Genomic DNA, 14,833 nt, shown 5'->3' with positions numbered 1-14,833 from the left:
GTGCCAACTACAATAAATGTCATTTGATGATATAGCAGACGGTCTTAATGTACGACTCCAAGTGACAAATGTAATCTTCTTCTTCTTCTCTTATGTGTATGTTTTCACGTCAGCTGTTGATTTTATAGTGGACGGTCGTCGTCATGAAAAAACTTGAAAAAATAAAAAACTAAAAAAAAAAAATCAAATAACTGCAACGTTTTACAATAAAATATGAATTTTAAACCCATTATAACCTGTAAGTTTCACAATTTGCCTTTCGGGGTTTTTTTGTTTGAGTAATTACGCATAGCAAACCCCTTACTGAGTCTCTCTAAAATAATCTTATCCTTTCTTTGCAAGATACGGGTGCTGCTCCATTATTTAGGTCATTGGAGGGCCAAATAACAAATGCTATACCCCTGGACACTTGTGAGTGGCGTCGTACCCTACATCGACCCACAAAACATGTAAGACTTGATGCCCAGTTTCAGCCGTTCAATGAGAAACTTTTGGAAAAGTACAAAACAGGTGAATGGAGCATTTTGGAGCATCCCATACTGCATATTTATGTAACGGAATGTAATGTAAGTTGAACATGCCTAACAAAGAGATTTCCGCATAATATCTCAAAAATATCTTTCCAGGATGTGGACAACTACAAAAAAACTACCCATGAGGAAATAGAAAAATGGTTAAAATTATTGGCCAGCTATGACATTAGTGATTGGATGATACTTCTGGTCGAGACCATAGATGTACGAAAGACCAAAAACTTATTACAGCGAACAACAGTATTGGATAAGATACGTTTGGATTTTGGTGCCAAGAATGAGGATCGTTGTATTTCGGTACTAAATCCTGCCAAATTTGAACAGAAATCCACGGAGAGTTTCAGATGTCTAGTGCAGCGCATTAGGTATAACTATAAATTCCAATACATATCGCTAAATCAATACCCATCGTGATGAACACATTTTTATGTTTAAATTTTTACAGGTTCCTAATGCTGACCAGTTATAATCGTAACATAGGCAAATATGAAGAACTTATACGTTCAAAACGTGAAAAACGCAATCATGATGGTTGGGACTTTCGTCAATATTTCTTTATGCAAGAAGACTTGGCACTGGTCTTTGAAAAGTTGGAGCTACACACAGAGGCCCTGATACAATACGATGAACTGGATGCAATTTTCTCACAGTTCATAACAAACTCTAGTTTTGGTGAAAAACAAAAATGGTTGGAATATTTCCGCAAACCACTTACGTCCTTCCACGGCATTTGCCTTAGGCGAAAGGATCGTTTTGAGTTGCGAGAGAAAATTCGTAATGATGGCGTATCGTTGTTGGAATTTCGAAATTATTTATTCGAACGACAAGCTTATTTGTTGCAGCAGAGCAATGACACTCCATGTATAGCAAAAAGGCTCTTAGCCTTTTTGTTTTCCACATTGAGAGAAGTGGAATTGGTTAAATTGGAATACCAGGAAGGTGCGTTGGCCTGTTGGGAGTTCGTGTGTGCCCTGGAGGTACTGCAAGTGTGTGAAATGTCAATGGAACCCCAAGAAGTCACCTGCTTTCAACATTGTGCTCCTATTTGGAATTTGGCCAAGGATAAGTTATACGAATTGGGAAAACTTTGTGGTCTTTTGCCAGGATATACTCCAAGCTCTGCCCAGCTACACATTGTAGTGCAATTGTCTGCAGGTATTGGAGATACCCCCATGGATCAGCAACATCAATTCTTAAATCCCACACCTCAACAAAGAGATCGTTCACCTGCCCGCAAACCACGAAAATCGGCCCCAGAGCAGTTAAAGGAAGCCTTGGGTTCGAACCAGGCCTTTCAAAAACTATATTTGGAACTAGCTGAATTGGCCATTAGCACATACAAACATGTATCGCGTCTCAGGTCAGCACGTTTGGTTGGCCTGGACTTGGGCAAGTTCTATTGTGCCCTAAATGAGCCACACAAAGCTGTGGGATTTTTTACCGACCTGCTGCGAGAGCTTAAGGCCGAAAATTGGCCATCGCTCTGTTCTCAAACATTGCTAGAACTGGCAAATTGTTATCGCAAAATGGGTGATGCCATGGCCTACACCAAGACATGTAGTGCCATTTCCTGTTGTCCAGAACTGGAAACATTGGTGCGCTCATTTTATTTCGATGAATTTCTCAAATCTCTAAAATCTCTCAATTCTGCCCTCTCCGCCCAACCATCCTTGGAAAATGCCAATTTTTGTGTTCTGGAAGATCATTTTCGCATCAACAATATCCAGGTGTTGAATCAAAAACCCATCATTCAAGATGACATAATACGGGTCGAGGTGCAATTCGAAAGTCTATATCCTCGAGAAATTCTAGTGGACGAAATTAAGCTGTCGTTTGAACGTTACATAGCCCCACTGCCCAATCAAGTGAATACTCCAAATGCAATGGCCCAAAAGGCAGCTGGTTACATCAAAGACAATCGTATGAAATTCTCTCTGCTATTGAATCGTAAACAAGACAATAAACTAGATTGTGCTTCGGTGGCTTGTGACACACCGAAGCCCAAACAGCCTGTTCGAAGAACAAGTAGTACTAAACGCAAACTTTCGCCCAGTATTCAATCGGATTTTAGTAATTCAGTGACAGTGGAGAATATTATTATACAGCCAGGAGCCAATATAATTGAGCTGCAAACAAAGGGTACTCGAGTGGGACAGTGGGAATTTAAGCAGGTGAGCAAATGCATTTTTTCCAATGCAAAATGGCTTTTTTAATTTATGACCTCTTTTAGCTACGTTTACGTATGTCTCAATTGGAATTTTTGTCCGAACACTTGCCTGTCAAAGTCCAGCCATTCGACATCACAACAAAACCGGCCACGGCCGTTCTACATTTCAAAACTCTTATAGCAGGCATAGAACAACCCATACGCTTACATGTTTCCGGTGGTAGCTTTATATTTCCTCCAGATGCCAAAATAACACTTAAATGCTCAAAAAACCTTCGAATACGGATGCTGAACCAAGTAAAGGAGGAAGATTGTGATACCAACAAAGAAAACCCCGATGAAGATACTTCGTTCGAAAGTGTGCTTCATGTGCCTCTGACGAATTTCAGATCTTTCGAAGAACGTGACATACCATTGGAAGTGTTGACGGATGTGCCTGGGCGCAAATTGACCAAACACCTGGAACATCACATTACACTGAGTTGCCCCTGGTCGCGCAATGAGTTACAGATACCCATTGAATTCCAGCCAGCCATAGAGGCTTCCTGTCACCTGCACACCTGTGGTACTCAGAAGTTTTTGCAAGTGATTGTTAGGGGTTTAGAGGCGCATCTGTATTTGACAGAGGCACGGGTGCGATGCGATGTGCCTGGTGTACGTTTGATCGATTTGAATCCTGCAACACAACAAAAAATTGTGTGTAATCCAATGATTTCAAATTGAAAAGCAAATAGTGATGGAAGATTTACTAATAATTTTTTTCTTTTCATTTCTTTCTCTTAAGGAGATTTATAAAACCCTGACCGTGTTTTTCCTTTATGAAATACAAGTAGAGCCTTTGGGAACGGAATCAGAGTTCCCAGTAATCAAAGTGCATTTCATGACAAAATATTCGAGTGTGGAGAAACCCTATTTGCTGCGTAATTTTGGTTGTGCTTTTGATTTGGTCGACTATGTGACACTGTTCAAAATCCAAGCCCAGCTGGAACCCAATGAGTTGTGTCGCTTGAAATCGGTGTGCAATTTAAATTTGAAAATAACCAAAATACACGCAAATCCCTATAGTGATTTAATGTATGAGGTGTTGTCCGATCAAAATTCCTGGGCGGTGTGTGGTCGATCATCGGGTAAGTTTCAGTGAAAATAAATTCCATCCACTTGCAATAACATAAAATTTACTTAAGGTATCATTTCCATGAAAGATGTCGAAAGTCATTCAATTTCTCTGGATGTTATGCCATTGTGTACTGGATTTTTGCCAATGCCAAGCATACGTTTGTCCAAGTACATAGCATGTAGCAAAACTAAAACTGATACTCATTCGAAAGTTTCACCATTCCCACCGGGCCAACTATACAATTCAACAAAATCGATGCAAATCCATGTCATAGCCACAGCTGGTGACCAGTAATACTAATTTATTTTCATATACTATGTAGTATGTATGGAGTGTTTGACTTGAAAATATTTATTTAAAAGCAAAAATGTGAAAACAATTTGTATTATTGTTAATCATTAACATTTAAAATTCATATGAAAAAAAAAAAACGTAAAATATTCTAATTATAATTTTTATTAAATATATTTATAATCTATCTAAATATACCCAAAAGAAAGTGATTATAGTAACTAAGCTAAGCATATTCATAACATGTTAATTTTTTTTATAATTCTATCGATGCGATTCTCTATTCGGAAACGAAATGTATTTTTCTCGGGAGATCAATATTCCAATCATGTTTAATTGAGGAGGAATTATTTGCGTACACAGGTTGAAAAACTGCAACAAAGTAAAACGCCATAATTTTTACATTTTTTTTAAAATTTTATTGAATGAAAGCAATAAATGTCGGAAATAGCATCAAATTTCAGAATAAGTTTAGATTTGTTCGAATTGGTTACCTTTGGCACGAATTATGGCCTTCAAACGGCCAATGAAACTGTCACAAGCTGCCCGAATGTTGCTCTGCGGTATTTTGGCCAATTCCCGGCGATGCGCTTGGTGCCAATTTTGGAGACCATTGTGTGCTGGAAATGAAGCGAGGAACCTCGCCATTCTTAGGTGGGGCGTGCTGAGAGCGATGGTGCTGAGTCCTGTTAGAATGTTCAATGTCTGCGGCCAAAATGTTTGCGTGCCCAAGGCTTTAATACAACCTTCAGAATATTTTCGCGATAACATTCGTCATTTATCCTGATGCCACGGTCGATTAATACGATAGGAGAGCGACCATCGACTCTTATCACCATCACCATGGCCGGGGCTTGAGTTCTGGTGGCTAACCGAAGGAGAAAACCAATTTCGGCAGTTCACCACTTTCGACCAAGCGAAGTAACTCTTTTGCTCTTTTGAGTCTATTTTCTTTCTGTTGTGGTGTAAGTTTTTGCACTTTTTGTAATATCAATGGCTTTAACCCGAGCTCATTTTACAATATTTGCAGAATGGAATAATGCGATATGTTCAGTTCATGAGCCATCTTTCGCTAACTGCGACATGGGTCTCGATCAAGTCGCTTCCTTACTTTTCGAACCATTTCTGCTTATGTTGCTCTTTCCTTCCGTCCACTTCCCTGACGTCGGGCCACGCTACTAGTATCACGGTAACAAGCGATTGTACGAGACACAAAAGATTTATTCACATTTAAATGCTGGAGTGCTCTAATGATAACATGATAATGATATAATATTGAATAATCTTTCATTCAAAACTTTCAATTCCAAAATTGGTTTGACAGTTCATTGTTGTTGTCACATCCGTCAGCAGGCGATATTGAAAGCTGTCGCTATCGCTGTCTATATGTTCATTAGTCTATGATTCTACTACTGCAGTCACGAAACAATTACCACATTCACTTTGTTTCTCTTGGTGCATACACACCTACTACTTTGAGTGCGGATAAACCGATCAGGAAAGCTTACCACCAAGAATATGGCATCAAACACCGAGGCATCAATGATTGGAGGAGGAATATTTCGTAGAGCTCAGAGAAGCGATCTAAAGGTTGTTTTGGAAATGATGGCGGTAAGGAAACGCATTAAGTTCATATCATGTTGGAAGTTAAGGGTAAAGAACTACAAAATAAAAATAAATTACTCTCCTTTGTTCTTTTCGAAGAAGCCAGCCGATGACTAATGCCAATCAAACAAGTAAAATAGTATCAGTCGGTCCGAAAGATGTTTATACCCCAGCCTTGAGTTATGATTATTCAAACTGGTGACCCTTTATGGTTGGGGCTCCGATCTCTGGTTAAGAACAATATTTAGATATAGACTGACAATATAAGTATTGGAAATTGTGACCCTTTGTGGGTGTGAGATACCAGAAGGAGTTGGCGCGTTGCGTTAGCAATTATATTTGGATGTGTGAAATTGGAAGAGAGTTGGATTCTTATTTTGCTTTCTTTGAGCGTTTTGTTTTACAAAATCTTTAACCCTGTTTAGGAGAGGTATCAGAAGAAATGGTCCGATCTCTACCATCTTTATAACAGATCTTGTGTTGTTGGAAATATTGAGATGTACGAAGTATGAATGAAATCGGAGATTAATTTCGTGTTTTATGAGCTTCATGAATATTCAAAAATTTAACCCTTTGTGTGGGAGGTACTAGAAGGAATGGACATATATATTCCATCTTCACACCAGACCTTGAGTTAAGAAAGGTATTAGGTGTGTCTGGTTACTTTTCCTGCAGGAATTGTCCAGCAACATCTTTCTGAGCGAGTAAGGTAGTTTTACTCTCTTTTGCAAGGAAATTACGAAAGGTAAACAGACGGTATTCCTGCAGAAGCTTGCAACTAATCAGCTGATTTGTCAAAACAAACCAATTTGTCTCCATTAAAAGAATTAAACGAAAGGAACCACCACCAATTTCACAAGTTTTATAAATAAAAAGAAAATTGACAATAAAATAAAAATATGACCAATATAAGGAAGATAGATTTAATGTGTTCCGCGGAATCCTTTAAACTTGTTGCTAATGGCATTTGTCTAAAAATGTTGGAAATAGTGTTTTGTTTTCTTATTACATATTAATATTTATTTTTTTTAAATTTTGTAAAGTTGTTCTCCAAAAACAATAAGTCTTGCTAATTCCAAAACAATATTTTCAAATTAAAATCACAAAAAGAAATAAATAAACAATAGAAAACATCTGATTGAATGTCGATGAATGAGAAGAAGAAGAGTTGCAAGAGATTGCAAGAAGAAATTTGTCCAGCAAGAATTTGCAAACTCTCACTGAAAGAACTGTCAAAATTTCTCTCTCCAACCGCTCTCTTTTGCAGAACTTTCGGGTTAACAGATGACTTCCAGTAAAAATTTGTAACAATTGTTACAAATTTTAGGGTAACCAGACACACCTATTGTGATGTGTGTAATTTGAAGAGAACCGGATGCTTATTTCGGATTTTGTGATCCTTTGGGTTATTCAAAACTTTGACACGTTGAGGGGGAGGTATAAGGAGTGGTCCGTTCTCTACCATCTTTATAACAGATCTTGTGTTGATGGAAATATTGCGATGTACGAAGTCTGAATGAAATCGGATGTTAAATTCGTGTTTTATGAGCGATGTCCGTCCGTCTGTAAAAATCACTCTAATTCCGAACGAAATTACGTAGATTGCTAAAATTTTACTCAAATATATATTATGTCTGCAGGACTTTTGGCATTGAAAATAGGTATAACACCCATGTAACGGTACCTCCCGATATTCGGTATTTTGATTATTTTAGCAGAAGCTTGCAACCATGGTACAATGATATCAAGGTAGGGCAGAACTACCATATGATTTCAATTTTTTTATTTTCTTGGCTTAATATGTCATCTTTATTTGTTTATGTATGTGTTTTCCTTTCAATAAAAAAAATTGTTCAGAAAATATTCAAATTTGGGTGTTTTCAAAATGTTTATTTCAACGTATGCATCGACAAAATCTAGAGTTTTCGTAGCGAAATATTCCTTCAGAGATATATAGTACATGGTTTTGAAAAGAAGTGTTGACCTTTCATTCAGTTATCGCGTTTTTTCAATTATTTATTCAAAATAAATGCAACAAGTTGTTTGATTTTTTTATTGTTTTGATACTAATTCTGACAGTACAAGCCAAACAGGTAGACCTCTATACTTGCAATTTTTTCAAAGTTGACCTACCTTCTCTTCATTGTACCATGCTTGCAACTAAGTTCGAAATGGATACTACAGCCTAAGACAGAAAATTGTCTGTGCAGGTACACGTCTTCGTAGAGGCCCCAATATAACGGTTCCTCCCGATATTCGGCATTTTGATGATTTTAGCGACATTATTCACCGGATTTTTTTCAAATTTGGTATTTGAAGTTCGAAATGGATACTACAGCCTAAGACAGAAAATTGTCTGTGCAGGTCCACGTATTCGTATAGCCCCCCATATAACGGTACTTCCCGATATTCGGCATTTTGATGATTTTAGCGACATTACTCACCGGAATTGTTTCAAATTTGGTATTTGAAGTCCGTAATGGGTACTACAGCCTAAGACAGGTCCACGTCTTCGTATAGCCCCCATATAACGGTACCTCCTGATATTCGGTATTTTGCTGATTTTAGCGACATTACTCACCGGAATTGTTTCAAATTTGGTATTTGAAGTTCGTAGTGGGTACTACAATCTAAGACAAAAGAAGTGTCTGTACAGGTCCACGTCTTCGTATAGCTCCCATATAACGGCACCTCCCGATATTCGGTATTTTGATGATTTTAGCTACAGTATTCACTGATTTTTTAAGTTTCGCATTTGAATATTGTAATGGCTTATGACAAAAACTACCTATGCCGGTCCATATCGTCGTATAGACCCTAAAATAACATCAACATTCGGTATTTTTAAGATTTTAACAGCATTTTTAACGGATTTTATTGTTTTTGAGAATTGCCAAATTCGTTCCAAATGGTGGAGGGTATTCAAAGTACGGCCCGGCCGAAGTTACAGCTTTTTTACAGGTTTTCTTTAAAAAATGTGGGCAATGTTGTGAGGGACGTACCAGAAGCAGTGGACCGATATTGCCCATCTCCGTACTGGATCTAAGTTTGACAATAATATTACGATGTACCAAGTTTGGATCAAATCGAATACTTTTACCTGCGAGAGTTATCGTACGCACCAAACAGACGGACAACGCTAGAACGGATTTGATCAAAAGAGACCTAGGGTCTAAAACCGTTTTTTCAATAAGGCACATATGGCTGAGGGTATAATGTAATTTATGTATTCTTACCTTCAAAAACCACTTTTATATAGGCCTTGCGTGCCGCTATGAGTTCACACTGCAAGATATAATTCGATTTATTATATTTCAGGAAATATGTGAAATACTCGGTTTGGAGCCACCAACGGAAGAAGGTACAAAGAAAACATTTGTGTATTCATACATCTACCTATGCTGCTATCAAGAGATAAGAGTTTTACCATGGTGGAAGAATATAGGTAGATGCATTAAGGCATTGATATGTCAAAAGTTTTGAAATGTTTTTTCAAATATAAGTATATTTTTATATGTTTTCCCAAACGACACCAATCGGAGGTTGTTATGATATGCATTTTCAAACAATTTTAACGAATTTGAATAACTTTTCAATCAAAAATTTCAATTCCAAATTTTTGACAATTTATTGTCCCATCAGCTGTGTCGATGCGACTACCTGTATTCTTCTACCACGAGTCATGGCTAGGTGTATTAATGTCAAATTATAAATGAAAACGACCGCTGGATTTTATTTCGGCTCTGTAATCCTTTTATCAAATGTCACAAAATATGCCTAGCCATGGAATTAAGCTTTTTGTGTACATAAAGCGCATATGTGACTGGCTTAAGTCATCGGCTGGCTTTTTCGTAGAGGAACAAAGGAGTTTTAGGTTGACTTAGTTCGATTTTGGCCCTAGGCTCCTTTGTTCATTTCCGAAGAAGCCAGCCAGATAAGCGCTTTATGTATTCCCACCTTTAGATATTTTTTTCCCACCTGAAGATAAGTTAAAAGTAGGAAAAGTTAAAAGTATTTTTATGCCGTACGTCGAGTAGTTTGTACTTTTATTTTATTTAAGGGAATATATGTTTTTAAAATAATTTTGTTTTCAGAACTTGTGAAAAAGTGTGGTATGGACGAAGGAGGAGATGAAAAAGTTCATATTTACTTAATGCAAGGCTTTGTAAACGATGAAGTGTGAGTTTAAAACATTCAAAAAAAACTTCATCTGCCATCAGTGGCTATAATTTATGATTGCACCCGAAAATATTTTCAATAATATAACTTTTGCTTTTCAATATTGTTTTTTTTTTTTCAGTACAACAGTTGCATGTGCCTTTTGCTACCCTGAAGATTCTGTATGGAAAGGCAGACAATACTGTTTGAAAGACATGTATATAAAACCGGACTATCGTTACGTAGGTGTTGGGGCGCGAATTGGCGTAGGAATCTGCGAGACAGCCAAGAAACTAAACCGTTCTGCCATTTTTAAATATTCGATGGAAGATTTTTTCCGTGCGAAACTAGGATCAGCAGATTTCATTGATGTCATAAGGGTGTTTAGCCATGCAGAAAAATAATTAGGAAGGTTTAGTCATCCAATCATATGTTAAAATATTAATTTTGCAACATCTCTACAACAATTGGTCTGTTCCAAAACTGCAAGAAAATTAAAGTTTTTTACTTCGACACCCGATTTTCCCTTTATGATATCGAAAAAAAATCCGAAAAAAATCGTATCAGAAAATATATACAGGATAAAATGAAAAAACTGCAACCAACTTCAGACTGCTGTCATTCCTAAACTAAAGAAGCGATAGAAACCCGCGTCGCAGTGGCCGAAAATGGCTCGTGAGCTGAACATATCGCAACATTCCATTTGGAAAATATTAAAAAATGAGCTCGGGGTAAAGCCGTTAAAATTTCAAAAAGTGCAAGAACTTACACCGCAACAGAATGAAAATAGACTCAAAATAATTAGACTCAATAAAATTTAAAAAAAATGTAAAAATTATGGCGTTTGACTTTGTTGCAGTTTTTTTTATCTCATCCTGTACAAATCTACTTATTCTTGAAAAAAAATCAATAAATAAATAAAATATTTTTGACATATAAATGTTCTCAAGCCTTGATGCATCTACCATGGTATTCTCACAAATTAGACATGGAAATATGTTTCCTATGCAGTGCAATTTGACAAGATAAATGACAGAAAATAGGTGTGTCTGGCTACTGTAAAGTTTGTAACAATTGTTGCAAATTGTTACTGAAAGTCAGCGGTTAACACGAAACATCTGCAAAAGAGAGAACAATTTTGACAGCTCTTTCACTGAGAGTTTGCAAATTGCTTCTTGTCAATCACTTGTGACTCTTCTTCTTACCCTTTCGGTGATTTATATTTGGACAAGCAATTTGAGAAGAATCTATATTTTGGAAATCGCAAATGTAAAGGTGAGAATACATAAAACTCCCTTTTGGCTGTCTTAAGTCATCGCCTGGCTTTTTCGGAAAAGAACAAATGAGCGTAAGGTCAAAATCGAACTAAATCAACCTAAAACTCCTTTGTTCATCTACGATGAAGCCAGCCGATGACTTAAGCCAGTCAAAAAAAAAAAAAAGGTTTTATGCACAATCACCCATGGTAGAAAAATATAGGTCGACGCATCGACACAGCTGCTGGGACAACTGTCAAGACAATTTTTTTTGGAATTGGAAATGTTGATTGAAAATTTTTGAAATTTGTAAAAATTGTTGAAAAATGCGCATTATAATAACCTCCGAATGACGTCGTATAAGGAAACATGTAAAAATCTGCTTATATTTGAAATGACATTTAAAATTTTTTGACATATCAATGTTTCCAAGCGTTGATGCCGCTACCTGTATTCTTCTACCATGCACGCACCTTAATTGTTTTTTTCGGCTCATTTTTAATTTCTGATTGCTGGCAAATTCCCAGTTTTCTTGCAAAAGAGAATAAAACTTCTTAGCTCTCTCTCTCTCTCTCTCTCTCTCTCTGAAAGACGTTACTGGACAATTCCTACAGGAAAAGTAACCAGACACACCAAATGCTGGGATGGAATTGCTCATTTGAAATGACGTTACCTCCTTAATTCTATTATATTTTTAATATTTTCTTGGTAACAATAGGTCTGTTTGACAAATTGATAATTTTCGCAGAGTAAATTTTCTCTGTAAAATATCAGTATTTCCCTCAGCATTTTTCGGTAATTCACCTTGACTCATTTAACTTTATTCAAAAACTGAATCCCATCTCTGGATTTGTAAATAAACATTTTGAAAATGAGAAACTGCCAAACGTATCAATTTGAAAAAAAAATGCAAATAAAATTATTGACGTTACCTATTTAATTCCACCAGGTTTTTTAATGTTAATCGCTTCAATAACATGCCACCAATAAAACAAAATTTTTTTCTAAATGCATTATTTTTATTAAAATTATTTATAAAAACAAGAACTGTAACCAAAAGCAAAAATAAAAAATAAATTAAAAAAAAAATATTATTTGTTTTCCAACTCCTTTGACAGGGTATCCAATTGTTCTTCGTGCAAACGGTAAAGATGCCACTGTTCAATTTCCGTCAGATCGGATGCTCCCAATTTTCGATAGAATTTCGAAGCAGGATTCCATGATAGAACATGAAAATCTACTCTTTTGCAGTTAAATTCCTTGGCCTTATTGGCCACTTCTCGGAAAATACGCGCACCAGCTCCAATACCTCGATAGGCGGGTTTAACATAAATATCTTCGAGGAAATAGAATCTACCTTTCCATGTGGAATAAGCAAAGAAGCAAATGGCATAACCAATTGTTGTACTGAAAAATAAAAGAAAAATGAAAGGGGTTAGACGGAAAACATCTCATCTGAGGTTCATCTCAAAATGAGGTTCCTCGCTTCATTTAATTTTACCATTGACAAAAATGAAAATAGAAAATATTATTTCTTTTGAACTCACACTTTATCGCTTTCCTTTAAATCCAATACATAAATGTGACAGCATTCTTGTCCTCCATCTAGACCGGAATCTCTGGCAAGATCTGAAAACATGTTGTAAATTATTACTGGAAATACATACACACACATATATATCGATTTCTATTTTTTATACCTTGTTCCGTCAGTTCGGGTCCATCACTCATATTTTCGAAATCGGCCAATTCCTAAAATCACAACACAAAAAGAGAATTAGGTCCATCTGCCTGTAAATAGTCGGTAAAGACCTGCCAGCGAACAGATGAGCGCGAAGTGTGCATTTTTTAAATATAAACAAATAAAAAATCAGCTAAGTTCGGTCGGGCCGAACTTTGGATACCCTCCACCATGTGAAATGATTTTGGCAATCCGTTAAAAATTCTGTTAAAATCTTAAAAAAAAAAACCGAATGTAGCCGTTATATTAGGGCCTATACGACGACGTGGACCTGCATAGGCAACTTTTGTCATAAACCATTGCAATATTTAAATGCGAAACTCGAATAAAAAAATTCGGTGAATAATATAGCTAAAATCATCAAAATTCCGAATATAGGGAGGTACCGTTATATTGGGGCTATACGAGGACGTGAACATATCCATTACGATTTTCAAACACCAAATTTGAAACAATTCCGGTGAATAATGTCGCTAAAATCATCAAAATACTGAATATCGGGGGGTACCGGGGCTATATGAACCCGTGGACCTGCACAGACAATTTTCTGTCGTAGGCTGTAGCATCTGTTAAGAACTTCAAATACCAAATTTGAAACAATTCCGGTGAATAATGTCGCTAAAATCATCAAAATACCGAATATCAGGGGGTACCTTTATATGGTGGCTATACGAAGACGTGGACCTGCACAGACAATTTTCTGTCCTAGGCTGTAGTATCCATTACGAACTTCAAACACCAAATTTGAAACATTTCCGGTGAATAATGTCGCTAAAATCACCAAAATACCGAATATCGTGAGGTACCGTTATATAGGGGCTATGCCAAAACGTGGACCTACATCAGCCATTTTCAATACCAAATATCCTGCAGACATAATACACATTTGAGTAAAATTTTATCACCCTACTTCATTTCGTTCGGAAGCTAGAGTGATTTCCACAGACGGATAGAGGGGCGGACATCGCTAAATCGACATAGAATTTTATGCTGACCAAGAATATATATATATATATATATATATATATATATATATATATATATATATATATATATATACACTTTGTGGGGTCTAAAATGTATATTTCGAGGTGTTACAAACGGAATGGCAAACTTAATATACCCTCAATACTATGGTGGAGGGTATAAAAATCGGCTATCATAGTAGACATTTTCAAGTTTTTGCAATACTAGAACATATCAATGTTTTCAAATTGCTTGACCAAATTATTTGAAAATGGAGGAGGAGTAACAGTAAAGTAGACCAGAAGAAGTATGATCAGATCATTGCAAACTCATAGTAAAATCCCTGTCAAAATTTCTCTCTAGAATCGCAGAACTATGGCGTTGATAGACAACATCTAGTAAACAATTTGCGAAAATTGTTACCCATTTTTAAGGTAATCAGACAGACCTATTATTGTTTGCAGCGTAAACACATGGCGGCGCTCAGCTGATGCTGGGGACTCATTGCTGTTAATTTATTTTTTATTGTTTTCGTCTTTTGTGGTGGCATTATTGACTCCCTCCTCCTTGCTCTCTCACTCTCATTTTTTTCTAATGAGAATATAATTCTCTACATTTCCTCACCTGTATCATTTCCATAACAACTTTAAGATCTTTTTTCTCAGCTTTACGAAACACTAAATCTTTGTTTTCTGCCATTGTGCTATAGGATTGCGGTAACTTTCCGGATCGATTTTTTTGCAAGTCAAACTAATTGGTGTGTTGCAGGTGTTGTTCAGATGTATGTCCAGTCCACTAATGGAAACTTACTGAATGGATTGTTTGCTTTAACGGCGGCGTCTGTGCGTTTAGTCAATAGTCAATGTTTTGATCTAATCTTTCGCACGAGGGTGTGTGAGTGCTTTGAGTTGTTTTTTTTTTTCTTTTGTTATCAAATCCGAACATTAACCCTTGTGTGACTCTGTGGGAACAGTGTGTGTGTTTGTTTGAAGGAAGAAT

The 14,833-nt window shown here is 36.6% G+C and overlaps 3 protein-coding genes across 3 annotated transcripts; 2 read left to right on the top strand and 1 right to left on the bottom strand.

Annotated features, from left to right (window-relative positions):
- Window positions 1-77: 77 nt before the first annotated feature.
- On the top strand, window positions 78-4,329 carry LOC131802378 (trafficking protein particle complex subunit 10-like). Its single transcript, XM_059122566.1, has 7 exons — window positions 78-238; window positions 343-566; window positions 627-898; window positions 979-2,704; window positions 2,764-3,396; window positions 3,485-3,827; window positions 3,885-4,329. The coding sequence occupies exons 1-7, from the start codon at window positions 214-216 to the stop codon at window positions 4,109-4,111; spliced, it is 3,450 nt and encodes a 1,149-aa protein (XP_058978549.1). The 5' UTR covers window positions 78-213; the 3' UTR covers window positions 4,112-4,329.
- Window positions 4,330-5,432: 1,103 nt separating this feature from the next.
- LOC101898843 (uncharacterized) lies at window positions 5,433-10,763 on the top strand. The gene is made up of 4 exons (XM_005187444.4): window positions 5,433-5,719; window positions 9,032-9,074; window positions 9,808-9,892; window positions 10,014-10,763. The coding sequence occupies exons 1-4, from the start codon at window positions 5,627-5,629 to the stop codon at window positions 10,273-10,275; spliced, it is 483 nt and encodes a 160-aa protein (XP_005187501.1). The 5' UTR covers window positions 5,433-5,626; the 3' UTR covers window positions 10,276-10,763.
- Window positions 10,764-12,176: 1,413 nt separating this feature from the next.
- On the bottom strand, window positions 12,177-14,761 carry LOC131802373 (thialysine N-epsilon-acetyltransferase-like). Its single transcript, XM_059122561.1, has 4 exons — window positions 14,459-14,761; window positions 12,828-12,879; window positions 12,675-12,756; window positions 12,177-12,534 (listed from the first exon to the last, which is right to left on the bottom strand). Exons 1-4 carry the CDS (start codon window positions 14,531-14,533, stop codon window positions 12,219-12,221), a joined length of 525 nt encoding a protein of 174 aa, XP_058978544.1. The 5' UTR covers window positions 14,534-14,761; the 3' UTR covers window positions 12,177-12,218.
- Window positions 14,762-14,833: the final 72 nt, after the last annotated feature.

This window comes from Musca domestica, unplaced genomic scaffold (genome assembly GCF_030504385.1).
Source record: "Musca domestica strain aabys unplaced genomic scaffold, Musca_domestica.polishedcontigs.V.1.1 201, whole genome shotgun sequence".
NCBI lineage: Eukaryota > Metazoa > Arthropoda > Insecta > Diptera > Muscidae > Musca > Musca domestica.
The sequence above is the reverse complement of the archived record's forward strand: the minus strand, read 5'-3'. Positions and strand labels throughout refer to the sequence as shown.

Coding starts and splice junctions, on each gene's coding strand:
- LOC131802378 (XM_059122566.1), top strand. CDS start 214: ATGAATTTTAAACCCATTATAACCT. Junction 899..978: donor TGTCTAGTGCAGCGCATTAG/GTATAACTATAA, acceptor AAATTTTTACAG/GTTCCTAATGCTGACCAGTT. Junction 3,397..3,484: donor CTGCAACACAACAAAAAATT/GTGTGTAATCCA, acceptor CTTTCTCTTAAG/GAGATTTATAAAACCCTGAC.
- LOC101898843 (XM_005187444.4), top strand. CDS start 5,627: ATGGCATCAAACACCGAGGCATCAATGATTGGAGGAGGAATATTTCGT. Junction 9,075..9,807: donor GGAGCCACCAACGGAAGAAG/GTACAAAGAAAA, acceptor TTTTGTTTTCAG/AACTTGTGAAAAAGTGTGGT. Junction 9,893..10,013: donor GGCTTTGTAAACGATGAAGT/GTGAGTTTAAAA, acceptor TTTTTTTTTCAG/TACAACAGTTGCATGTGCCT.
- LOC131802373 (XM_059122561.1), bottom strand. CDS start 14,533: ATGGCAGAAAACAAAGATTTAGTGTTTCGTAAAGCTGAGAAAAAAGAT. Junction 12,880..14,458: donor TTGTTATGGAAATGATACAG/GTGAGGAAATGT, acceptor TTGTGATTTTAG/GAATTGGCCGATTTCGAAAA. Junction 12,757..12,827: donor ACCCGAACTGACGGAACAAG/GTATAAAAAATA, acceptor ACATGTTTTCAG/ATCTTGCCAGAGATTCCGGT.